General features: G+C 47.1%; 1 protein-coding gene across 8 annotated transcripts; it reads right to left on the bottom strand.

Moving 5' to 3' along the window:
- Nucleotides 1-441: 441 nt before the first annotated feature.
- On the bottom strand, nt 442-24,056 carry LOC149438471 (zonadhesin-like). 8 transcript variants are annotated; one of them, XM_089659800.1, is made up of 6 exons: nt 22,241-22,742; nt 20,677-20,729; nt 19,618-19,970; nt 17,529-17,799; nt 11,402-11,454; nt 442-709 (listed from the first exon to the last, which is right to left on the bottom strand). In XM_089659800.1, the coding sequence occupies exons 2-5, from the start codon at nt 20,726-20,728 to the stop codon at nt 11,450-11,452; spliced, it is 681 nt and encodes a 226-aa protein (XP_089515926.1). In that variant the 5' UTR covers nt 20,729; nt 22,241-22,742; the 3' UTR covers nt 442-709; nt 11,402-11,449. The 8 variants fall into 8 exon arrangements, 4 of the variants coding, with proteins under 4 accessions (XP_089515926.1, XP_089515929.1, XP_089515925.1 ...); XM_089659803.1 differs by having other exon boundaries at nt 17,656-17,799; nt 22,241-22,631; XM_089659799.1 differs by lacking the exon at nt 442-709 and adding an exon at nt 4,448-9,704 and having other exon boundaries at nt 22,241-22,458.
- Between the last annotated feature and the right edge of the window lie 2,808 nt (nt 24,057-26,864).

Raw genomic sequence — 26,864 nt, 5'->3', positions numbered from 1 at the left:
AGCTGATTGGCCGCCATGCACAACTGCACCAGATTTTGCACTCTTCAGTTTTAGTAAATCAACCCCATTGCATTATCTTATGATTGCCTTCTTGCCAGTGTACGGGAGGCTGGGGTGTTGTTGGTCAATGTCAGGCTCTCTTTCGTGGGGGAGGGAGGTGTTGGTCGGTGTCAGGGTCTCTCTCTGTTGGGGGGGAGCCAATTTTTGTGTTGCGTAGGGTAGCATGAAACCGAAATACACCACTGATTGTCTTCTATGTATTATGTGACTGTTGGGTATTGTGTTATTGTTATTTTCAGGATATGTGATTCCTTTGTCTTTATGAATGTGTAATTTGTAGAGCTGTACTTCAACATTTTGATGATCAGCGCCCCTCTCAGGGTGAAGTGGTTTCCACGAAACGCGTTGCCATCCCAAAAATTAGGCACTATAACTATCATGCTCTGTATACTTTTTATTAGGACTTATTTGTTCCCTAATCTGAACATTGAACAAATAAAATAATCGTTCATTTATGAAACATCTTGTGTGCTCTGGTCTCCTGAAGGTCACATTGAAGGCCCCGGTTTTTTCAATAAGGTGCTTGTGGCTTTTGAGACTTTCACACAGAGCGCTCTTCCCATTGCTTTATGGCATTTTTGTCCGGGTGGACATTTTCCATCATTGCAGACACGATCGAGAGGGACCCTAATGGTAAGTGCCTGCGGTCCTGTAGAGAGAGCATTTTAATACTTAGTATGTTTTATTAATATTGTGCTAAGAAGTGTATTAAATACAACAAGGATCAGAAGATTAGGTAAGTATCATTGAAAATGTTTGTAAAAGGAATGTAACGACTGTATTTATCACTCCATAAGACGCACCTAGGTTTTAGAGGAGGAAAACAAGAAAAAATAATATTCTGAACCAATGGACTGCAGACATAGTACAGGAGATGACCAGAGACTGCAGATATAGTACTTGAGATGACCAGAGACTGCGGACACAGCACAGGAGATGACCAGAGACTGCGGACATAGTACAGGAGATGACCAGAGACTGCAGACATAGTACTTGAGATGACCAGAGACTGCGGACACAGTACAGGAGATGACCAGAGACTGCGGACACAGTACAGGAGATGACCAGAGACTGCGGACACAGTACAGGAGATGACAAGAGACTGCGGACACAGTACAGGAGATGACCAGAGACTGCAGACATAGTACAGGAGATGACCAGAGACTGCGGACATAGTACAGGAGATGACCAGAGACTGCGGACACAGTACAGGAGATGACCAGAGACTGTGGACACAGTACAGGAGATGACCAGAGACTGCAGACACAGTACAGGAGATGACCAGAGACTGCGGACACAGTACAGGAGATGACCAGAGACTGCGGACACAGTACAGGAGATGACCAGAGACTGCGGACACAGTACAGGAGATGACCAGAGACTGCAGACACAGTACAGGAGATGGTCAGAGACTGCGGACATAGTACAGGAGATGACCAGAGACTGCGGACATAGTACAGGAGATGGTCAGAGACTGCAGACACAGTACAGGAGATGACCAGAGACTGCGGACATAGTACAGGAGATGACCAGAGACTGCAGACACAGTACAGGAGATGACCAGAGACTGCAGACACAGTACAGGAGATGACCAGAGACTGCGGACATAGTACAGGAGATGACCAGAGACTGCGGACATAGTACAGGAGATGACCAGAGACTGCAGACACAGTACAGGAGATGACCAGAGACTGCAGACACAGTACAGGAGATGGTCAGAGACTGCAGACACAGTACAGGAGATGACCAGAGACTGCAGACACAGTACAGGAGATGACCAGAGACTGCAGACACAGTACAGGAGATGACCAGAGACTGCGGACACAGTACAGGAGATGACCAGAGACTGCGGACATTGTACAGGAGATGACCAGAGACTGCGGACAAAGTACAGGAGGTGACCAGAGACTGCGGACATAGTACAGGAGATGACCAGAGACTGCGGACATAGTACAGGAGATGACCAGAGACTGCGGACACAGTACAGGAGATGACCAGAGACTGCGGACACAGTACAGGAGATGGCCAGAGACTGCGGACACAGTACAGGAGATGGCCAGAGACTGCGGACACAGTACAGGAGATGACCAGAGACTGCGGACATAGTACAGGAGATGACCAGAGACTGCGGACATAGTACAGGAGACGACCAGAGACTGCGGACATTGTACAGGAGATGGCCAGAGACTGCGGACAAAGTACAGGAGATGACCAGAGACTGCGGACACAGTACAGGAGATGACCAGAGACTGCAGACAGTACAGGAGATGACCAGAGACTGCGGACATAGTACAGGAGATGACCAGAGACTGCGGACACAGTACAGGAGATGACCAGAGACTGCAGACAGTACAGGAGATGACCAGAGACTGCGGACATAGTACAGGAGATGACCAGAGACTGTGGACACAGTACAGGAGATGACCAGAGACTGCGGACACAGTACAGGAGATGACCAGAGACTGCGGACACAGTACAGGGGATGACCAGAGACTGCGGACACAGTACAGGAGATGACCAGAGACTGCGGACATAGTACAGGAGATGGCCAGAGACTGCGGACACAGTACAGGAGATGACCAGAGACTGCTGACATAGTACAGGGGATGGCCAGAGACTGCAGACATAGTACAGGAGATGACCAGAGACTGCGGACATAGTACAGGAGATGGCCAGAGACTGCGGACACAGTACAGGGGATGACCAGAGACTGCGGACACAGTACAGGAGATGACCAGAGACTGCGGACATAGTACAGGAGATGGCCAGAGACTGCGGACACAGTACAGGAGATGACTAGAGACTGCGGACATAGTACAGGGGATGGCCAGAGACTGCAGACATAGTACAGGAGATGACCAGAGACTGCGGACATAGTACAGGAGATGGCCAGAGACTGCGGACATAATACAGGAGATGACCAGAGACTGTGGACACAGTACAGGAGATGACCAGAGACTGCGGACATAGTACTGGAGATGACCAGAGACTGCAGACATAGTACTTGCGATGACCAGAGACTGCGGACATAGTACTGGAGATGACCAGAGACTGCAGACATAGTACAGGGGATGACCAGAGACTACAGACATAGTACAGGATATACTTTTCCAAGATTTTGGCTTAGTATAGGTACATCGACGACATTCTCATTCTATGGACTGGTATACACGAGGAGGCACAGGTTTTCGTATCTAGCCTGGGCAACAATGACTACAATCTGTGTGTATAAAACATGACTGCAGCTTTTGCTGTATGTCTTCACTCTGTCCACCAGTGGTTTTTCCACACATACTTGATATATTGTATATTTATATATATAGAGAGAGAGGGAGAGACAGACAGACAGAGAGGGAGAGACAGAGAGAGAATGTTTTTCATTTAGGTACCTCTGAATTAAGCTATAGTGTGTAGTTTTGGCACCCTTTTCATTCTCCCCTCAGGCTGGAGTAGACTGACTACCCCCCGAGACCTGGTTTTGGTGTTAGGTGTGTGGCTTATCTGTTCATGTTGTATGTACAGTTCCGTCTTTTGTTTTTGTTTTTTAAGCAGTATAGACAGTTTTTTTTTCCTTTCAGTCATTGGGGTTGATTTACTAAAACTGGAGAGTGCAAAATCCGGTGCAGCTGTGCATAGAAACCAATCAGCTTCCAGGTTTTATTGTCCAAGCTTAAATGAACAAGCTGAAGTTAGAAGCTGATTGGCCGCCATGCACAACTGCACCAGATTTTGCACTCTCCAGTTTAAGTAAATCAACCCCATTGCATTATCTTTCGATTGTCTTCAGGGGTGTATTTACCACAAGGCAAACAAGGCACTTGCCTAGGGCGGATTTTTTAGCGGGGCAGCAGCATTGTTCAGGTGGGCAGCGCTTCCCCCCGAAAGAAGGGATGGAAGAAGGGACACACGTAGCACGAGGACCAGGTGGGATCTGAGAGAGGTTGCAGGCTGCTTGATGGTGTATGCAGAGCCCGACTCTTGTTCCCGTGGATGTCCGGAGCTGTGAATGTGAGTGCCTTATCTCTCACCGGGGTGGGGGGGGTGGGGTTGCCAGTGAATGGGAGGCTGGGGTGTTGTTGGTCAATGTCAGGCTCTCTTTCGTGGGGGAGGGAGGTGTTGGTCGGTGTCAGGGTCTCTCCGTTGGGGGGGAGACAATTTCTGTGTTGCCTAGGGTAGCATGAAACCTAAATAAACCACTGATTGTCTTCTATGTATTATGTGACTGTTGGGTATTGTGTTATTGTTATTTTTGGGATATGTGATTCCTTTGTCTTTGTGAATGTTTCATTTGTACGTCAACATTTTGGAGACCAGCGCTCCTCTCAGGGTGAAGCGGTTTCCACGAAAGGCGTTGCCATCCCAAAAATTAGGCACTATAACTATCATGCTCTGTATACATTTTATTAGGATTTATTTGTTCCCTGATCTGAACATTGAACAAATAAAAGAATCGTACATTTATGAAACATCTGTGTGTTTTGGTCTCCCGAAGGTCACATTAACAGCCCCTGTTATTTGAATAATGTGCTTTTGGCTTTTGAGATGTCCACACAGAGGCCTAATCCCATTATTATTTGGCATTTGTGTCCGGGTGGACATTTCCTATCACTGCAGAGACGCTCGAGATTGACCCCCATGGTAAGTGCCTGCGGTCCTGTAGAGAGAGCATTTTAATACTTAGTATGTTTTATTAATATTGTGGTAAGAAGTGTAAGAAATACAACAAGGATCAGAAGATTAGGTAAGTATCATTGAAAATGCTTGTAATAGGAATGTAACTATTGCATTTATCACTCCATAAGACGCACCTAGGTTTTAGAGGAGGAAAACAAGAAAAAAAATATTCTGAACCAATGGACTGCAGACACAGTACAGGAGATGACCAGAGACTGCGGACATAGTACTGGAGATGACCAGAGACTGCGGACATAGTACTGGAGATGACCAGAGACTGCGGACACAGTACAGGAGATGACCAGAGACTGCAGACATAGTACTGGAGATGACCAGAGACTGCGGACATAGTACTGGAGATGACCAGAGACTGCGGACATAGTACAGGAGATGACCAGAGACTGCGGACACAGTACAGGGATGACCAGAGACTGCGGACATAGTACAGGAGATGGCCAGAGACTGCAGACACAGTACAGGAGATGACCAGAGAGTGCGGACACAGTACAGGAGATGACCAGAGACTGTGGACACAGTACAGGGAATGACCAGAGACTGCGGACATAGCACAGGAGGTGACCAGAGACTGCGGACCTAGTACAGGAGATGACCAGAGACTGCGGACACAGTACAGGAGATGACCAGAGACTGCGGACACAGTACAGGAGATGACCAGAGACTGCGGACACAGTACAGGGGATGACCAGAGACTGCGGACACAGTACAGGAGATGACCAGAGACTGCGGACATAGTACAGGAGATGACCAGAGACTGCGGACACAGTACAGGAGATGACCAGAGACTGCGGACATAATACTGGAGATGACCAGAGACTGCAGACATAGTACTTGCGATGACCAGAGACTGCGGACATAGTACTGGAGATGACCAGAGACTGCAGACATAGTACAGGATATACTTTTCCAAGATTTTGGCTTAGTATAGGTACATCGACGACATTCTCATTCTATGGACTGGTATACACGAGGAGGCACAGGTTTTCGTATCTAGCCTGGGCAACAATGACTACAATCTGTGTGTATAAAACATGACTGCAGCTTTTGCTTTATGTCTTAACTATGTCCACCAGTGGTTTTTCCACACATACTTGATATATTGTATATTTATATATATAGAGAGAGGGAGAGACAGACAGAGAGAGAGGGAGAGACAGAGAGAGAATGTTTTTCATTTAGGTACCTCTGAATTAAGCTATAGTGTGTAGTTTTGGCACCCTTTTCATTCTCCCCTCAGGCTGGAGTAGACTGACTACCCCCCCGAGACCTGGTTTTGGTGTTAGGTGTGTGGTTTATCTGTTCATGTTGTATGTACAGCTCCGTCTTTTGTTTTTGTTTTTTAAGCAGTATAGACAGTTTTTTTTTCCTTTCAGTCATTGGGGTTGATTTACTAAAACTGGAGAGTGCAAAATCCGGTGCAGCTGTGCATAGAAACCAATCAGCTTCCAGGTTTTAATGTCCAAGCTTAAATGAACAAGCTGAAGTTAGAAGCTGATTGGCCGCCATGCACAACTGCACCAGATTTTGCACTCTCCAGTTTAAGTAAATCAACCCCATTGCATTATCTTTCGATTGTCTTCAGGGGTGTATTTACCACAAGGCAAACAAGGCACTTGCCTAGGGCGGATTTTTTAGCGGGGCAGCAGCATTGTTCAGGTGGGCAGCGCTTCCCCCCGAAAGAAGGGATGGAAGAAGGGACACACGTAGCACGAGGACCAGGTGGGATCTGAGAGAGGTTGCAGGCTGCTTGATGGTGTATGCAGAGCCCGACTCTTGTTCCCGTGGATGTCCGGAGCTGTGAATGTGAGTGCCTTATCTCTCACCGGGGTGGGGGGGGTGGGGTTGCCAGTGAATGGGAGGCTGGGGTGTTGTTGGTCAATGTCAGGCTCTCTTTCGTGGGGGAGGGAGGTGTTGGTCGGTGTCAGGGTCTCTCCGTTGGGGGGGAGACAATTTCTGTGTTGCCTAGGGTAGCATGAAACCTAAATACACCACTGATTGTCTTCTATGTATTATGTGACTGTTGGGTATTGTGTTATTGTTATTTTTGGGATATGTGATTCCTTTGTCTTTATGAATGTTTCATTTGTAGAGCTGTACGTCAACATTTTGGAGACCAGCGCTCCTCTCAGGGTGAAGCGGTTTCCACGAAAGGCGTTGCCATCCCAAAAATTAGGCACTGTAACTATCATGCTCTGTATACTTTTTATTAGGATTTATTTGTTCCCTGATCTGAACATTGAACAAATAAAAGAATCGTACATTTATGAAACATCTGTGTGTTTTGGTCTCCCGAAGGTCACATTAACAGCCCCTGTTATTTGAATAATGTGCTTTTGGCTTTTGAGATGTCCACACAGAGGCCTAATCCCATTATTATTTGGCATTTGTGTCCGGGTGGACATTTCCTATCACTGCAGAGACGCTCGAGATTGACCCCCATGGTAAGTGCCTGCGGTCCTGTAGAGAGAGCATTTTAATACTTAGTATGTTTTATTAATATTGTGGTAAGAAGTGTAAGAAATACAACAAGGATCAGAAGATTAGGTAAGTATCATTGAAAATGCTTGTAATAGGAATGTAACTATTGCATTTATCACTCCATAAGACGCACCTAGGTTTTAGAGGAGGAAAACAAGAAAAAAAATATTCTGAACCAATGGACTGCAGACACAGTACAGGAGATGACCAGAGACTGCGGACATAGTACTGGAGATGACCAGAGACTGCGGACATAGTACTGGAGATGACCAGAGACTGCGGACACAGTACAGGAGATGACCAGAGACTGCAGACATAGTACTGGAGATGACCAGAGACTGCGGACATAGTACTGGAGATGACCAGAGACTGCGGACATAGTACAGGAGATGACCAGAGACTGCGGACACAGTACAGGGATGACCAGAGACTGCGGACATAGTACAGGAGATGGCCAGAGACTGCAGACACAGTACAGGAGATGACCAGAGAGTGCGGACACAGTACAGGAGATGACCAGAGACTGTGGACACAGTACAGGGAATGACCAGAGACTGCGGACATAGCACAGGAGGTGACCAGAGACTGCGGACCTAGTACAGGAGATGACCAGAGACTGCGGACACAGTACAGGAGATGACCAGAGACTGCGGACACAGTACAGGAGATGACCAGAGACTGCGGACACAGTACAGGGGATGACCAGAGACTGCGGACACAGTACAGGAGATGACCAGAGACTGCGGACATAGTACAGGAGATGACCAGAGACTGCGGACACAGTACAGGAGATGACCAGAGACTGCGGACATAATACTGGAGATGACCAGAGACTGCAGACATAGTACTTGCGATGACCAGAGACTGCGGACATAGTACTGGAGATGACCAGAGACTGCAGACATAGTACAGGATATACTTTTCCAAGATTTTGGCTTAGTATAGGTACATCGACGACATTCTCATTCTATGGACTGGTATACACGAGGAGGCACAGGTTTTCGTATCTAGCCTGGGCAACAATGACTACAATCTGTGTGTATAAAACATGACTGCAGCTTTTGCTTTATGTCTTAACTATGTCCACCAGTGGTTTTTCCACACATACTTGATATATTGTATATTTATATATATAGAGAGAGGGAGAGACAGACAGAGAGAGAGGGAGAGACAGAGAGAGAATGTTTTTCATTTAGGTACCTCTGAATTAAGCTATAGTGTGTAGTTTTGGCACCCTTTTCATTCTCCCCTCAGGCTGGAGTAGACTGACTACCCCCCCGAGACCTGGTTTTGGTGTTAGGTGTGTGGTTTATCTGTTCATGTTGTATGTACAGCTCCGTCTTTTGTTTTTGTTTTTTAAGCAGTATAGACAGTTTTTTTTTCCTTTCAGTCATTGGGGTTGATTTACTAAAACTGGAGAGTGCAAAATCCGGTGCAGCTGTGCATAGAAACCAATCAGCTTCCAGGTTTTAATGTCCAAGCTTAAATGAACAAGCTGAAGTTAGAAGCTGATTGGCCGCCATGCACAACTGCACCAGATTTTGCACTCTCCAGTTTAAGTAAATCAACCCCATTGCATTATCTTTCGATTGTCTTCAGGGGTGTATTTACCACAAGGCAAACAAGGCACTTGCCTAGGGCGGATTTTTTAGCGGGGCAGCAGCATTGTTCAGGTGGGCAGCGCTTCCCCCCGAAAGAAGGGATGGAAGAAGGGACACACGTAGCACGAGGACCAGGTGGGATCTGAGAGAGGTTGCAGGCTGCTTGATGGTGTATGCAGAGCCCGACTCTTGTTCCCGTGGATGTCCGGAGCTGTGAATGTGAGTGCCTTATCTCTCACCGGGGTGGGGGGGGTGGGGTTGCCAGTGAATGGGAGGCTGGGGTGTTGTTGGTCAATGTCAGGCTCTCTTTCGTGGGGGAGGGAGGTGTTGGTCGGTGTCAGGGTCTCTCCGTTGGGGGGGAGACAATTTCTGTGTTGCCTAGGGTAGCATGAAACCTAAATACACCACTGATTGTCTTCTATGTATTATGTGACTGTTGGGTATTGTGTTATTGTTATTTTTGGGATATGTGATTCCTTTGTCTTTATGAATGTTTCATTTGTAGAGCTGTACGTCAACATTTTGGAGACCAGCGCTCCTCTCAGGGTGAAGCGGTTTCCACGAAAGGCGTTGCCATCCCAAAAATTAGGCACTGTAACTATCATGCTCTGTATACTTTTTATTAGGATTTATTTGTTCCCTGATCTGAACATTGAACAAATAAAAGAATCGTACATTTATGAAACATCTGTGTGTTTTGGTCTCCCGAAGGTCACATTAACAGCCCCTGTTATTTGAATAATGTGCTTTTGGCTTTTGAGACGTCCACACAGAGGCCTAATCCCATTATTATTTGGCATTTGTGTCCGGGTGGACATTTCCTATCACTGCAGAGACGCTCGAGATTGACCCCCATGGTAAGTGCCTGCGGTCCTGTAGAGAAAACATTTTAATACTTAGTATGTTTTATTAATATTGTGGTAAGAAGTGTAAGAAATACAACAAGGATCAGAAGATTAGGTAAGTATCATTGAAAATGCTTGTAATAGGAATGTAACTATTGTATTTATCACTCCATAAGACGCACCTAGGTTTTAGAGGAGGAAAACAAGAAAAAAAATATTCTGAACCAATGGACTGCAGACACAGTACAGGAGATGACCAGAGACTGCGGACATAGTACTGGAGATGACCAGAGACTGCGGACATAGTACTGGAGATGACCAGAGACTGCGGACACAGTACAGGAGATGACCAGAGACTGCAGACATAGTACTGGAGATGACCAGAGACTGCGGACATAGTACTGGAGATGACCAGAGACTGCGGACACAGTACAGGGATGACCAGAGACTGCGGACATAGTACAGGAGATGACCAGAGACTGCAGACACAGTACAGGAGATGACCAGAGAGTGCGGACACAGTACAGGAGATGACCAGAGACTGTGGACACAGTACAGGGAATGACCAGAGACTGCGGACATAGCACAGGAGGTGACCAGAGACTGCGGACCTAGTACAGGAGATGACCAGAGACTGCGGACACAGTACAGGAGATGACCAGAGACTGCGGACACAGTACAGGAGATGACCAGAGACTGCGGACACAGTACAGGGGATGACCAGAGACTGCGGACACAGTACAGGAGATGACCAGAGACTGCGGACATAGTACAGGAGATGACCAGAGACTGCGGACACGGTACAGGAGATGACCAGAGACTGCGGACATAGTACAGGAGATGACCAGAGACTGCGGACATGGTACAGGAGATGACCAGAGACTGCAGACATAGTAGAGGAGATGACCAGAGACTGCGGACATAGTACAGGAGATGACCAGAGACTGCAGACATAGTAGAGGAGATGACCAGAGACTGCGGACATAGTACAGGAGATGACCAGAGACTGCAGACATAGTAGAGGAGATGACCAGAGACTGCGGACATAGTACAGGAGATGGCCAGAGACTGCAGACATAGTACAGGAGATGGCCAGAGACTGTAGACATAGTACAGGAGATGACCAGAGACTGTAGACATAGTACAGGAGATGACCAGAGACTGCGGACATAGTACAGGATATACCTTTCCAAGATTTTGGCTTAGTATAGGTACATCGACGACATTCTCATTCTATGGACTGGTATACACGAGGAGGCACAGGTTTTCGTATCTAGCCTGGGCAACAATGACTACAATCTGTGTGTATAAAACATGACTGCAGCTTTTGCTGTATGTCTTCACTCTGTCCACCAGTGGTTTTTCCACTGGGACTGCGGACATAGTACAGGAGATGACCAGAGACTGCGGACATAGTACAGGAGATGACCAGAGACTGCGGACATAGTACAGGAGATGACCAGAGACTGCGGACATAGTACAGGAGATGACCAGAGACTGCAGACATAGTACAGGAGATGACCAGAGACTGCAGACACAGTACAGGAGATGACCAGAGACTGAGGAACAGGTATGACCGAGGAACATCCCATTTTTGGGACGTAGAAAAAGTGCGTCTTATGGAGTGAAAAAGACGGTATCCAATCTTAGATACATTCTCATTATTATTACGATTTCTATGATCTCAGACATTTCTATTGCACTGCCTTTGGGCATTAAACGTACCAAATGTGAGCGCGAGCAACATGCACAGAGTCAGGAAGGCCGGGGTCTTCATGCTGCGTCAAAAAAAGAAGAACATAAGCAATGGTTATCAATAAATCAGTAAAGGTTAAAAGTGCGTGAAAAGCCGTTTTTTTGCATTTTAGGGAGTTTTATTGCCCTCTGTAGGTGCACAAATATGCTACACTGTAACCGCAGATCAGGGGTCTCCAAACTTTCTAAAAAAAAAAAAGGATCAGTTTACTGTCCTTCAGATTTTGAGGGGGCAAGACTATGACCTTTGGAGGTCCCTGCATCAGTTGGGTGTAAACAATGCCCCATCTATGGTGTCAGTGAGAGAAATTGTGCCCCATCGTTGCTGTCATTGGGAGGAATTGTACCCAGGGGAGGACTGACAACTCTTAGGGCCCCCGGGCAATAGGGGATCATGGGGCCCCTGTGTTCTTGCCCAAACTCAAAAAAGCCTATGAAAAAGGTACCAGGGGCATCTCATGGGGCCCCCTACTGACCCCGGGCCCTCGGGCAGTGCCCGAGTTTCCAAATGGTCAGTCCGCCCCTGATTGTACCCGTTCATTGGTGTCATTGGACCCCATTGTTGGTGTCAGTGGGAGGTATTGTGCCCATCGCTGGTGTCACTGGGTGGAAAGAATAATGCCCCATGGTTGGTGTCACTGGGAGGAATTGTGGCCCATCATTGGTGTCATTGGGATGAATTGTACCCCTTTGTTGGTGTCAGTGGGGGGAATTATGTCCCATTGTTGGTGTCAGAGGATAAATTATTTCTCCAAGGGCTGAATAAAAGCAAGCAGCAGGGGGGCGGCTGCAGCTATGGGAACAGGGGCGGACTGACAACTCATTGGGCCCCCGGGCAATAGGGGATCATGGGGCCCCCGTGTCCTTGCCCAAACTCAAAAAAGCCTATGAAAAAGGTACCAGGGGCATCTCATGGGGCCCCTTACTGACCTCGGGCCCTCGGGCAGTGCCAAATGGTCAGTCCGCCCCTGTATGGGAACATGTTCCACGTTCATCCCTCAGCTGTCAATCACCTGGTCTCCTGGCCGGGGATTTCTTGCCCGCACCCGGTGATTGTCGAGTATCTCCGACGGGGAAGAGACCTGCGTCTAAACAACACAGAGCTCTCCACTGTCAGCTCCTGCACACTGCTTTGTATGGCTCTGCATAGCAGCATGCTCAAAGTGAAATACTTTGCACGCAGTTAACCCTTTGATCTCCCTTCATGTTAACCCCTTCCTGCCCAGTGCCATTAGTACAGTGTCAGTGCTTTTTATGACTACTGATATAGTATATATACCGCCATTTGTAAACGCTATAATTTTCACGTAAACCAATTAATTTACACGTATCGGGATTTTTGTTTAGCAAAGATATGGAGCGGGAGACATTTTGGCTGAAATTTATAACGAAATTAGATTTTTTGATTTTTTTTTCTGGACATGTTTAATAGCAAAAAGTTAAAAATATTGTTTTTTTTCCAATTAATTTTAAACCGATTAATTTACATGTATTGGGATTTTTTTTTAGCAAAGACATGTTGCAGAATACATTTTGGCTATTTATGATGAAATTTGATTTTGTTAAATTTTTTTTTGGACATGTTTAATAGCAAAAAGTCAAAAATATTGTTTTTTTCTCAAAATTCTCGGTCTTTTTTTGTTTATAGCGCAAAAAATTAAAATCGCATAGATGATCAAATACCACCAAAAGAAAGCTCTATTCATGGGGAAAAAAGGACGTAGATTTAATTTGGGTGCAGCGTTGCATAACCGCGCAATTGTCAGTTAAAGTAGCGCAGCGTCATATCGTAAAAAATGGCCTGGTCGGGGGGTGGGCGGGTGGAATCCTCTGGAGGTCCAGTGGTTAAAAAAGGACAAAAAATAAACTATTTTAAAAAAAAAGTTATATGAAAATTAAACAGTTCCAGTTGAATTAAAAAAAAAAAATAAATAAAAGTCATGAGATTTATATGAAGACTTACCTTTCTCTGGTTGATTCTGCCTTGTTATATTCCTCCCGTATGCTGCGTTTATTATATACAGAGTAGGCGTGTTCCATTGGTGCCCCGCCCCACCCCACCTACCGCCCCACCTACTCTGGAAGGTGTCAGGGCTCCTCCCACCCTACATTGACTGCCAAACCAGTTTATTTCATATGCAGACTTCTACTTAGGGAACTGTACGATATTTGATATTATTTCATGTTGGTTTTTCCCAGAGTTTTTTTTTTCCCCCCATGCAGTGGTAGATTCGGGGGGGGGGGCAACCCTAAACCCTCCATTAAAAAAGACAAATGTGTAAAGTGGTTGTAAAGCTAGAAGGTTTTTCACCTTAACCCCTTCATGCCTGAGGGTAAGACAAATCTAAATGCCTAAGCACAATTTTGCAACGTTGACCTGTGTTAGTAAAACCGTCCGTATCATCGCAACTACTTCGTGCATCCGGGTGGATTATACTGCGGGTTTTTTTTCTGGACAAAATGAACTTTCATTTGGTGGTAAATGGTAATGGAGATCTCCTGATTTTTTTTTATTATCAAAGGAAAACTGGCCAAAAATAGTAAAAGAAAAAAAAAAAAAAAGCTGTGTGTTTCTTGTAACTACCATAACCTACCACCAAAGAACCACTCACCCCGGACCCCGCATTCACTATATCCGCTCTCCCCGGACCCCGCATTCACTATATCCGCTCTCCCCGGACCCCGCATTCACTATATCCGCTCTCCCCGGACCCCGCATTCACTATATCCTCTCTCCTCGGACCCCGCATTCACTACATCCGCTCTCCCCGGACCCCGCATTCGCTATATCCGCTCTCCCCGGACCCCGCATTCAATATATCCGCTCTCCCCGAACCCCGCATTCACTATATCCGCTCTCCCCGGACCCCGCATTCACTATATCGCTCTCCCCGGACCCCGCATTCACTATATCCGCTCTCCCCGGACCCCGCATTCACTATATCCGCTCTCCCCGGACCCCGCATTCACTATTTCGCTCTCCCCGGACCCCGCATTCACTATTTCGCTCTCCCCGGACCCCGCATTCACTATATCCGGTCTCCCCGGACCCCGCATTCACTATATCCGCTCTCCCCGGACCCCGCATTCACTAAATCTAATCTCCCCAGACCCCGCATTCACTATATCCGCTCTCCCCGGACCCCGCATTCACTATATCCGCTCTCCCTGGACCCCGCATTCACTATATCCGCTCTCCCCGGACCCCCGCATTCACTATATCCGCTCTCCCCGGACCCGGCATTCACTATATCCGCTCTCCCCGGACCCCGCATTCACTATATCCGCTCTCCCCGGACCCCGCATTCACTATATCCGCTCTCCCCGGACCCGCATTCACTATATCAGGTCTCCCACAGTACACAGAACATGGAAATGCAATTATTTTTGCAAATATAAACAGCTAAATACCTTTTCTCATCAGCAGTATATAGCAGTCTTGTGACCTCTATCAGTGTCCAGCAGAGCACTGGTTAAAGCTTATAGGAGGAGTTTTCATTCTGTTCTAAGAGGATGCAGAACCCCTGACCTCTGTCTGGACAGTGCTGATTGGCCCTGTGCTGATCACATGCACCCTCCCAAGAAAAAAAAACTTTGGTTTGGTCATCCACAGCTCGTATGCTCATGTGGCCCCTTGGGAAAATAAATTGCTCACCCCCGGCTCGGTGTTTGTAGGCTGCTGTTGGCGTAGCATCATGTGCTCCTGAATACATAGTGGAAGCCCAAGGCTCGCATCGTCAGTAAACAGCACCAAGTCATTCGCTTCATTCCCATCATTCCGGGTGTAGAGCATTCCTTCTGCAGTCATGTGGCATCTGATTGGCCTACGGCAATATTAGTGAGCTCCAACGTGTGAGTGACTAGCCAAAGAAGACAAACACAAAACTGAGTAATGTTTCTTTTTCTCGAGAACTTTCTTGATTTTCCTCAGTTGGGGCCCCTCACACAGCTTCAAATCAGACCACCGCTTACGTAATTGGTCTTTGGTGCAACAATCCCCAGATCTCCTTCTCAGCACCCAGATGGCCTTCTCCTTCTCTTGTATCAGGTCTGGCTTCTTGTACATCTCAAGAGGTTTGCCATCATAATCCTGTAGGCAGGTGCAGTCTCTTCTCTCCACTGCAGGTGGCGCTCGAACCGCTGAGGCATCGCAGGGGGAGAGGATGCAAGGAGGCACCTAGGCATGCAGACTGCTTCTACAAACATTGGTGAAAGAATGGGTCGCTCTCAGGAGCTCAGTGACTCCAAGCGTGGTCCCGTGATAGGTGGCCACCTGGGCAATAAGTCCATCCGTGACATTTCCTGGCTACTAAATATTCCACGCTCAGCTGTTAGTGGGATTATAACAAAGTGGAAGCAACTGGGAACAACAGCCACTCAGCCACCAAGTGGTAGGCCACGTCACATGACAGGGCGGGGTCAGCGCATGCTGAAGCGCACAGTGCGCAGAAGTCTCCAACTGTCTGCAGAGTCAATAGCTAAAGACCTCCAAACTTGGTGTGGCCTTCAGATGAGCCCAACAACAGTGCGTAGAGAGCTTCATGGAATGGGTTTCCATGGCCGAGCAGCTGCATCCAAGCCTTCCATCACCAAGTGCAATGCAAAGCGTCGGATGCCGTGGTGTAAAGCACGCCGCCACTGGACTCTAGAGCAGGGGAGACGTGTTATCTGGAGTGACCAATCACGCTTCTCTGACTGGCAATCTGATGGACTTGTCTGGGTTCAGAGGTTGCCAGGAGAACGTTACTTGCCTGACTGCATTGTGCCAAGTGTAAAGTTTGGTGGAGGGAGGATTATGGTGTGGGTTTTTTTTTCAGGGGGTGGGCTTGGCCCCCTAGTTCCAGTGAAGGGAATTCTTAAAGCATCAGCATACCAAGACATTTTGGACAATTTCATGCTCTCAACTTTGTGGGAAGAATATGGGGATGGCCTTCCTGTTCCAACATGACTGGCACCAGTGCACAAAGCAAGGTCCATAAAGACATGGAGGAGCCAGTTTGGGGTGGAGGAACTTGACTGTCCTGCACAGAGTCCTGACCTCAACCCCATAGAACACCTTTGGGATGAATTAGAGCGGAGACTGCGAGCCAGGCCTCCTCCCCCGACATCAGTGCCTGACCTGACAAATGTGCTTCTGGAAGAATGGTCCAACCTTCCCATAGACACCCTCCTAAACCTTGTGGACGGCCTTCCCAGAAGAGTTGAAGCTGTTATAGCTGCAAAGGGCGGGGCAACTCAGTATTGAACCCTACGGACTAAGACTGGGAGGCCATTAAAGGTCATGTGCGTGGAAAGGGCGGGGCCAACTCAGTATTGAACCCTACGGACTAAGACTGGGAGGCCATTAAAGGTCATGTGCGTGGAAAGGGCGGGGCCAACTCAATATTGAACCCTACGGACTAAGACTGGGAGGCCATTAAAGGTCATGTGCGTGGAAAGGGCGGGGCCAACTCAATATTGAACCCTACGGACTAAGACTGGGAGGCCATTAAAGGTCATGTGCGTGGAAAGGGCGGGGCCAACTCAATATTGAACCCTACGGACTAAGACTGGGAGGCCATTAAAGGTCATGTGCGTGGAAAGGCCAGCGGCCCAATACTTTTGGCAATATGGTGTAGGTATATTGTATGCACAATTGCGCTTTGGAATTTTTAGGAGACACCGCCTCCACTTTACTTGAAGTAATGACTGAGCAATTGTCAGTTAAAGTAGCGCAGTGCTGAATAACAAAACATGCCCTGGTGATGAAGGGGGGTAAAACCTGTCGGGGCTTAAGTGGTCAAATTTAATCACCGTGCGATTTTTTTACTTGCATGAATAAAAATTATGTTTTTTATACTTTTCCTGCCGTATGTTGTACCTGAAAACTCTTTTTTTCATGAAGTAGCAATTTGTATCTTTATTATGTTTGGTCAAAATCTAATGTCATCGAGGTTTTTAGGTGTAATGTACTGAATATATTAAATATATTAATATCATTTATATATATATCTGTCTCCCCTCGTTGCAATGGAAAATCTTACAAAAGCAAAAAGTCTAATGCCGGCTGGATTTCCTTGACCAGGATTATGGGTCCTGTCTGTGATGAGATCCTTACCATTGCACTGTCCATCATCCACGGCCCAACTTCTGCCAAAGTCAGCCTCACTAGCCGCCTGAGTGCCAGCTGGTGTCTCAAAATCATCTGCAGAGTTGCCATTACTGTTGCCGCAAAGTCCACGTACCTTTTGGTTAAAGGTGCTGGGAATTGTTATTTTCATTGATTTTTCTGTGATATAGTGCAACATTAGTTCGAAATCTGTCGAAATTTTCACGTAGGGTCCAGAACTTGACATTTTAGCTCTTTTTTCAAGATCTTGATTATTAACCTAGAACAAGCGAGATAGAAAAAGAGGATTTTTTTTTCATATAAAGTCCATACTGATACATAAAATGACCAAAAGTATGCTTTAATTCAGGCATTTCCAGTTAGGGTCCTGTTAATACTACAGCAAACAAAGACATTGTAGATAATTGTGTTCTCTAAGCCTTCTGGTAACAGTTTGGTGAAGACCTCTTTCTGTTCCACCATGACTGTGCCCCTGTGTACAAAGCCAGCTCCATAAAGACATGGTTTGACCAGTTTGGTGTGTGGGAACACAAATTCCCACACAGAAACCTGAACTCAGCCATACTGAACCCTTCTGGGATGAACTAGAACCTTGAGAGCCAGATCTTCTCCTGGAAAGGCAGCTCCATAAAGACATGGTTTGACCAGTTTGGGTGTGGGAACACAAATTTCCTGCACAGAGCCCTGACATCAGCCGTACTGAACACCTTTGGGATGAACTAGAACCTTGTGAGCCAGATCTTCTGCTGGAAAGCCAGCTCCATAAAGACATGGTTTGACCAGTTTGGGTGTGGGAACACAAATTTCCAGCACAGAGCCCTAACCTCAGCTGTACTTAACCACTTCCCGACCGGCCGTTGCATATAAACGGCCGGACGGTGGCACTGCAGGGTCAGGTGGCCGTCTATAAACGGCCTCCCCGCACCCTGCTTGTGCGCGCTCCCTGGGAGCGCACAGCACCGCGATCTGTTGCCCGCTGTGTCCTCCAGACACAGTGAAACACCGATCGTCGGACGGGACCTCTGTACGAGGTCCCGATCATGTGATCACTGATTGGCCAATCAGTGATCACATGCAAAGTAGTTAGCAAGATGTCACTTCTGACATCATTGCTTACTACGTGTGAAATCTGTGAATGATCACCGAGGTCACATGGTACAAGGCTATTCACAACAGCCTTGTACCATGTGACAAGCTGTGACCAATCACAGCTCACTCTGTATTTCTCAATGAGTGCAGGAATGCACACAGAGAGAAAGAGAAATGATTGCTTTTACATCCTATATGGGTGTAAAAGCAATCAGTGTAAAAAAAAAAAAAAAAAAATCTTCATCACCCCCCACAAGTAGTACAGTGTCACCATGGTGACACTGTACTGCTAGGGTGACAGTATGTAAAAAAAAATAAATAAATAAAAAATAATATAAAAAAATAAAATAAAAATGTAAAAAAAATGTTATGCTTATAAACTAATTTGGATTTTTTTTTTTTACTAAAAAGATAACGGAATAAATTTTGGCTAAGATTTATGATGAAATATTATTTATTTGCAAAATTTTATAAAAAAAACACTTTTTTTCAAAATTTTTGGACATTTCATTTACATAGCAAAAAAAATACAAATCCCAGTGGTGAATAAATACCACCAAAATAAAGCTTTATCTGTCTCAAAAAAATGGTAAAAAATTCATTTGGGTACAGTATTGCATGACCGCGCAATTGTCATTCAAAGTGTGATAGCGCTGAAAGCTGAAAATTGCCCTGGTCAGGAAGGGGGTAAAAGTGTCCGGTCTGGAAGTGGTTAATACCTTTGGGATGAACTAGAACCTTGTGAGCCAGATCTTCTCTTCCAAAATCAGTACCTGACTTCACAAATGGGCACAAATTTCCACGGACACCCTTCCAAATCTTATGAAAAGCCTTCCTAGAAGAGTGGAGGTTGTTTTAGCCACAGAGGAGGCCACTCCATATTAATGACCACGGTTTTGGAATGTCCAACAAGCTCATGTGGGTGTGATGGTTGTGTTTCTGCAAACCTTTGGCCACCTAGTGTCTATGCATAAGCATGGTCACTTACCTTTGTGAGATTATTGGTCTTTATAGTAATATTTTGTGAAGGATCTGTGATCTCAAGAGTTGGGATCATAATTGTGGTGTTGCCTTGATTCTGGTTAGTAATCTTGATACTAAAACCAGGAAGGTTGGTGTCATTGTGGTAAGTCTCGGCAAGCGTGTAGGTGCAAGGGGCTTGGAAGCCAAAAGTTTTACCATCAAAGGTCTTAAAGTGAGGAGGAGAACCGGATACTTGACAATTGGCTTCTGAGACCTCCACACAAGTGGGTTGTCCATTTCTTATTTGGCATTTTGTTCCAGCTTGACATATCAAATCACCGCAGAGAATCTTGGGAGGGACAGTAAGTGCTCCTGGTTCTGTGAAGAAAGTATTTTTATACTTGGTTATAAACTGTTCGAAAATTTTCATTGACTTCAACTTTTTTCTTCCCAACGGATAATATGTAATAAATGTGTAACAAAATGTAACAACAACATTAACCACTTCAGCTCCGGAAGTCCCCTTCATGACCAGGCCATTTTTTTGCTAAACCACACCGCGACTCTTTAACTGGTCATTGCGCGGTCATGCGATGCTGTACCCAAACAAAATTTATATCTTTTTTTTCACACAAATAGTGTTTTTTTGTGGTATTTGGTCACCACTGGAGTTTTTATTTTTTGCAATATAAACCAAATTCTCACCTATTACTTCCTTCTCTGTGCACAGCCAGCACTATGAGAGAGACACGGAGCCATCTGCAGGCCGGAGAGGTTTTCTTGATGATGAATAACTATATTTTAACATTTTTTTCTAATATGAGAATCATTTTCTAATGTTACGTGCAGCGGACTGACAACTCATGGGGCCCCTGGGCAATAGGGGATCATGGGGCCCCTGTGTCCTTGCCCAAACTAAAAAAAGCCTATGAAAAAGGTACCAGGGGCATCTCATGGGGCCCCCTACTGACCCCGGGCCCTCAGGCAATGCCTGAGTTTCCAAATGGTCAGTCCGCCCCTGGTGACATGCATTATGCATGTCTATGACATTGAACATTTGTATTGCACGGGGCATTCAACTTACCACACGTGAGAGCTAGCAACATTCCTAGTTTCATGAAATTTGGTATCTTCATACTGCATAAAAAAAGAAGTATATAACAAATGATCAGAAAAAAACAACAACAAAGGATTAAATGTATGCTTTTTTTTTTAGTTGTGGATAGCGTAAGAAATTGTTAAAACCCCTGTCGGATTTTTATTGCCGCAGCTTTTCCTTCTGCGGGCGCTCAAAGGAGCTACGCTATAACCACCTCCAGATCTGGTGGTCTGAGGTCCACTTTTCCGAGCTCTTTGCGCTGCAACCCTCCTATATACAGTAATCCAGCTGAAGTCCCTGGATTGGGCGAAATATATTTAAAAAATATTCTTCCCAAATATATTGACATATATTTTAAATACTACAATTTTGTCCGTATTCAATATATTTCAATAAATATATATATATATGATCATATGTAGGGGGACACTCTTATGTGGACAATGGATACAAAGACTGCCTCTTTTAGGGACACTGATGTAAGGGGGTACTCTGATGGGGACACTGATGTAAGGGGGCAGTCTGCTGGGAACATAGATGTAAGGGGTGCTCTGATGGGGACACTGATGTAAGGGGGCACTCTGATGGGGACATTGATGTAAGGGGGTGCTCTGATGGGGACATTGATGTAAGAGGGCACTCTGATGGGGACACTGATGTAAGGGGTTACTCTGATGGGGACACTGATGTAAGAGGGCACTCTGCTGGGAACATTGATGTAAGGGGGTGCTCTGATGGGGACACTGATGTAAGGGGGCACTCTGATGGGGACATTGATGTAAGGGGGTGCTCTGATGGGGACACTGATTTAATGTGGCACTCTGATGGGGACATCGATGCAAGGGGGTGCTCTGATGGGGACACTGATGTAAGGGGGCACTCTGATGGGGACATCGATGTAAGGGGGTGGTCTGATGGGGACACTGATGTAAGGGGGCACTCTGATGGGGACAATGGATGCAAAGACTGGCTCTTTCAGGGACACTGATGTAAGGGGGTACTCTGATGGGGACACTGATGTAAGGGGTCACTTTGATGGTGACACCTGATGACACTCTGATGGGGACACGTGATGTAAAGGGGGCAGTTTGATGGGGACATTGATGTAAAGGGGGACTCTGATTATATGGGTAAAAACACTATATAGGTAAAAACACTCCAATAAAACAATGTGAATTGGCTTACATGTATAGCCGCTACTGACCCGGAATGGTGCAGCAGCATGACGTCAGCCCTGGAAACTAAGGCTAAAGATAGTGAATGGGGACTATATGGGTAAAAACACTCCAATAAAACAATGTGAACTGGCTTACATGTATAGCCGCTACTGACCCAGAATCGTGCAGCAGCATGACGTCAGCCCTGGAAACTTAGCATAAAGAAATTGAATGGGGAAATTCAACACCCATAGGGAAGGGCAGGCAGCAGCAAAAATCATGCGTACTGTGGCCACAGGCTGCCCTCCTTTCCCAAATCAGAGCTTCTGTCTATTGAAGGTATATATTTTTTTTTTTCCAGTATCCTTGTTTTAAACTCGATTGCCACATACCTGATAGGAGATCAAAATGATGAGGGCAGACTCTCTTGTAAATCCTGCCTGAGCACCCCTGAAAGTGAGACAGAGGGTGCAAAGAGGCTGGAAGAATATACGTTCCAGTAGATGTAGCTTGCAGAAACCAGGACTGGAGATGCCAATCGGGATGTTCAAGCAGCTCGTGCGAGCAGGAATACCAGGCGAGGAGTCAGCAGGAGAACCAGAAGAGGTTGGGGGGAACTTCGATTCAGGATAGCAGGATTCACTGGATCTGAACACGGTGCCTGCAGGCAATGTGGAGCAGTTATCAGATGTATTTACGAAGTCAGGAATCCAGCAGGAGTCAACAACGAGTGCGCAATGCTATTCACAATCAGAAGGCAGATCAAAGTCATGAATGAAGCAAAGATAATAAACTGGCTGAGCTGGTTGATCCAGAACAAGATCCACAATTAAGTCAGGAGGAAGCTGGGCTGGTAGAACTGGTGGAACTCAAGTCAGGGAGCAAGGAACACGCTGAAGACCACCATAGCCTTTAGGCACCAATGCGGAGCGTACATCCTGTAAGGCAGATGCATGAACGAATGATCTCAGGGACTTATGTGTGAAATATGGGGTCTCTAGAGCGAATGGTTCCGGAGGTACGGTCGCCCAAAGCGAACAGAACCGACCGCGAGCTTTAACATTGGAGTCTTTGGGAAAATTGGGCCCGGTTGCCCTGGAACCTGCCGGGAACCATGCAGGCTAGAGACAACAGTTTTGGTGCGCATGTTTGGTAGGTCCCTGTCTACCCACGGTCCAAATTTGGGGTCTCTGGCACCTATGGTTCTGGAGATACGGGCACTCAAAGTAAAATATTCTTCCACTTATATCTGGTCTCCCCGGAGCCCGCATTCACTATATCCGCTCTCCCCGGACCCCGCATTCACTATATCCGCTCTCCCCGGACCCCGCATTCACTATGTCCGCTCTCCCCGGACCCCGCATCCACTATATCCGCTCTCCCCGGACCCCGCATTCACTATATCCGCTCTCCCCGGACCCCGCATTCACTATATCCGCTCTCCCCGGACCCCGCATTCACTATATCCGGTCTCCCCGGACCCCGCATTCACTATATCCGCTCTCCCCGGACCCCGCATTCACTATATCCGCTCTCCCCGGACCCCGCATTCACTATATCCGCTCTCCCCGGACCCCGCATTCACTATATCCGCTCTCCCCGGACCCCGCATTCACTATATCCGCTCTCCCCGGACCCCGCATTCTCTATATCCGGTCTCCCCGGACCCCGCATTCTCTATATCCGCTCTCCCCGGACCCCGCATTCACTATATCCGGTCTCCCCGGACCCCGCATTCTCTATATCCGGTCTCCCCGGACCCCGCATTCTCTATATCCGCTCTCCCCGGACCCCGCATTCACTATATCCGGTCTCCCCGGACCCCGCATTCACTATATCCGCTGTCCCCGGACCCCGCATTCACTATATCCGCTCTCCCCGGACCCCGCATTCACTATATCCGCTGTCCCCGGACCCCGCATTCACTATATCCGCTCTCCCCGGACCCCGCATTCACTATATCCGCTCTCCCCGGACCCCGCATTCACTATATTCGCTCTCCCCGGACCCCGCATTCTCTATATCCGCTCTCCCCGGACCCCGCATTCACTATATCCGCTCTCCGCGGACCCCGCATTCACTATATCCGCTCTCCCCGGACCCTGCATTCACTATATCTGGTCTCCCACAGTACATACAACATGGAAATACAATTATTTTTGTAAATATAAACAGCTAAATACCTTTTCTCATCAGCAGTATATAGCAGTCTTGTGACTTCTATCAGTGTCCAGCAGCACACTGGTTAAAGCTTATAGGAGGAGTTTTCTTTCTGCTCTAAGAGGATGCAGAACCCCTGAGTGCTGATTGGCCCTGTGCTGATCACATGCACCCTCCCAATAAAAAATAAAAAAAAAAAACCTCTCCAGCAATACACACCAAACTGAGCATGTGCAGAGTGACTCCACATATTCTGCTCTAAGAGGATGCAGAACCCCTGACCTCTGTCTGGACAGTGCTGATTGGCCCTGTGCTGATCACATGCACCCTCCCAAGAAAGAAAAACTTTGGTTTGGCCATCCACAGCTCATATGCTCATGTGGCCCCTTGGGAAAATAAATTGCTCACCCCCGGCTCGGTGTTTGTAGGCTGCTGTTGGCGTAGCATCATGTGCTCCTGAATACATAGTGGAAGCCCAAGGCTCGCATCGTCAGTATACAGCACAAAGTCATTCGCTTCATTCCCATCATTCCGGGTGTAGAGCGTTCCTTCTGCAGTCATGTGGCATCTGAATGGCCTAAGGCAGCAATGGGCAAACTACGGCCCGGCGGACCTTTTAATCCGGCCCATGGAGCGTGATACTGTCAGGATGGCTGTCAGGATGTGTGTAGGCGGGGCAGCGTGACGAACGTGAGGGGAGCTAGGCTCCTCTCACAGTCCGCCCTGAAGACCGGAACGGCGCGGGAACACGGTGAGAGGAACGCGCGGAGCAAAGGTAAGTGAATTGACACAGGGGGGACTTGGCTTACTACTTGGGGGGGAATAGTACTATGGGGGATGAATTACTATGGGGGGTGAATTACTATGGGGGATGAATTACTATAGGGGGGATGAATTACTATGGGGGATGAATTACTATATGGGGGATGAATTACTATATGGGGGATGAATTACTATAGGGGGGATGAATTACTATGGGGGATGAATTACTATATGGGGGATGAATTACTATATGGGGGATGAATTACTATATGGGGGATGAATTACTATGGGGGATGATTTACTATGGGGGATCAATTACTATGGGGGATGAATTACTATGGGGGATGAATTACTATGGGGGATGAATTACTATGGGGGATGATTTACTATATGGGGAATTAATTACTATATGGGGAATTAATTACTATGCTTACTATGGATGACACATACACATCATTCATCTACTCTTGGTCCGGCCCCCGGGTCCAATATATGAACCCATTGCGGCCCTCAAAAAAAAAGTTTGCCCACCCCTGGCCTAAGGCAATATTAGTGAGCTCCAACGTGTGAGTGACTAGCCAAAGAAGACAACACAAAGCTAAATAATATTTCATTTTCTCGAGAACTTTTTTAATTTTCCTCAGTTGGGGCCCCTCACACAGCTTCAAATCAGACCACCGCTTACGTAATTTGTCTTTGGTGCAGCAATCCCCAGATCTCCTTCTCAGCACCCAGATGGCCTTCTCCATTATGTTGTCTTGTATCAGGTCTGGCTTCTTGTACATCTCAAGAGGTTTGCCATCATAATCCTGTAGGCAGATGCAGTCTCTTTTCTCCACTGCAAGCGGCGCTCGAACCACTGAGGCATCGCAGGAGGAGAGGATGCAAGGAGGCACCTAGGCATGCAGACTGCTTCTACAAACATTGGTGAAAGAATGGGTCGCTCTCAGGAGCTCAGTGACTCCAAGCGTGGTCCCGTGATAGGTGGCCACCTGGGCAATAAGTCCATCCGTGACATTTCCTGGCTACTAAATATTCCACGCTCAACTGTTAGTGGGATTATAACAAAGTGGAAGCAACTGGGAACAACAGCCACTCAGCCACCAAGTGGTAGGCCACGTCACATGACAGGGCGGGGTCAGCACATGCTGAAGCGCACAGTGCGCAGAAGTCGCCAACTGTCTGCAGAGTCAATAGCTAAAGACCTCCAAACTTGGTGTGGCCTTCAGATGAGCCCAACAACAGTGTGTAGAGAGCTTCATGGAATGGGTTTCCATGGCCGAGCAGCTGCATCCAAGCCTTCCATCACCAAGTGCAATGCAAAGCGTCAGATGCCGTGGTGTAAAGCACGCCGCCACTGGACTCTAGAACAGTGGAGACGTGTTCTCTGGAGTGACCAATCACACTTCTCTGTCTGGCAATCCAATGCATGTGTTTGGGTTTGGCTGTTGCCAGGAGAACGGTACTTGCTTGGCTGCATTGTGCCAAGTGTAAAGTTTGGTGGAGGGGGGATTATGGTGTAGGGTTGTTTTTCAGGGGGTGGGCTTGGCCCCCTAATTCCAGTGAAGGGAATTCTTAAGACGACATTTTGGACAATTTCATGCTCCCAACTTTGTGGGAAGAGTTTGGGGATGGCCCCTTCCTGTTCCAACATGACTGCCCACCAGTGCACAAAGCAAGGTCCATAAAGACATGGAGGAGCCAGTTTGGGGTGGAGGAACTTGACTGTCCTGCACAGAGTCCTGACCTCAACCCCACAGAACACCTTTGGGATGAATTAGAGCGGAGACTGTGAGCCAGACCTCCTCCCCCGACATCAGTGCCTGACCTGACAAATGTGCTTCTGGAAGAATGGTCCAACCTTCCCATAGACACCCTCCTAAACCTTGTGGACGGCCTTCCCAGAAGAGTTGAAGCTGTTATAGCTGCAAAGGGCGGGGCCAACTCAATATTGAACCCTACGGACTAAGACTGGGGGGCCATTAAAGGTCATGTGCGTGGAAAGGGCGGGGCCAACTCAATATTGAACCCTACATACTAAGACTGGGAGGCCATTAAAGGTCATGTGCGTGGAAAGGGAGGGGCCAACTCAAT

The sequence above is a fragment of the Staurois parvus genome, unplaced genomic scaffold, assembly GCF_062004578.1.
Source record: "Staurois parvus isolate SC_StPar_1 unplaced genomic scaffold, SC_StPar_1.0 ptg001191l, whole genome shotgun sequence".
Lineage (NCBI taxonomy): Eukaryota > Metazoa > Chordata > Amphibia > Anura > Ranidae > Staurois > Staurois parvus.
The sequence above is the reverse complement of the archived record's forward strand: the minus strand, read 5'-3'. Positions and strand labels throughout refer to the sequence as shown.

What these genes read in the sequence shown, in the direction of transcription:
- LOC149438471 (XM_089659800.1), bottom strand. Translation starts at nt 20,728, where the DNA reads ATGAAGATACCAAATTTCATGAAACTAGGAATGTTGCTAGCTCTCACG. An exon ending in GTTGCTAGCTCTCACGTGTG is followed by an intron (nt 19,971 to 20,676) that starts GTAAGTTGAATG and finishes CTTTCTTCACAG; the next exon opens with AACCAGGAGCACTTACTGTC. An exon ending in AGACCAATAATCTCACAAAG is followed by an intron (nt 17,800 to 19,617) that starts GTAAGTGACCAT and finishes CGCTTGTTCTAG; the next exon opens with GTTAATAATCAAGATCTTGA.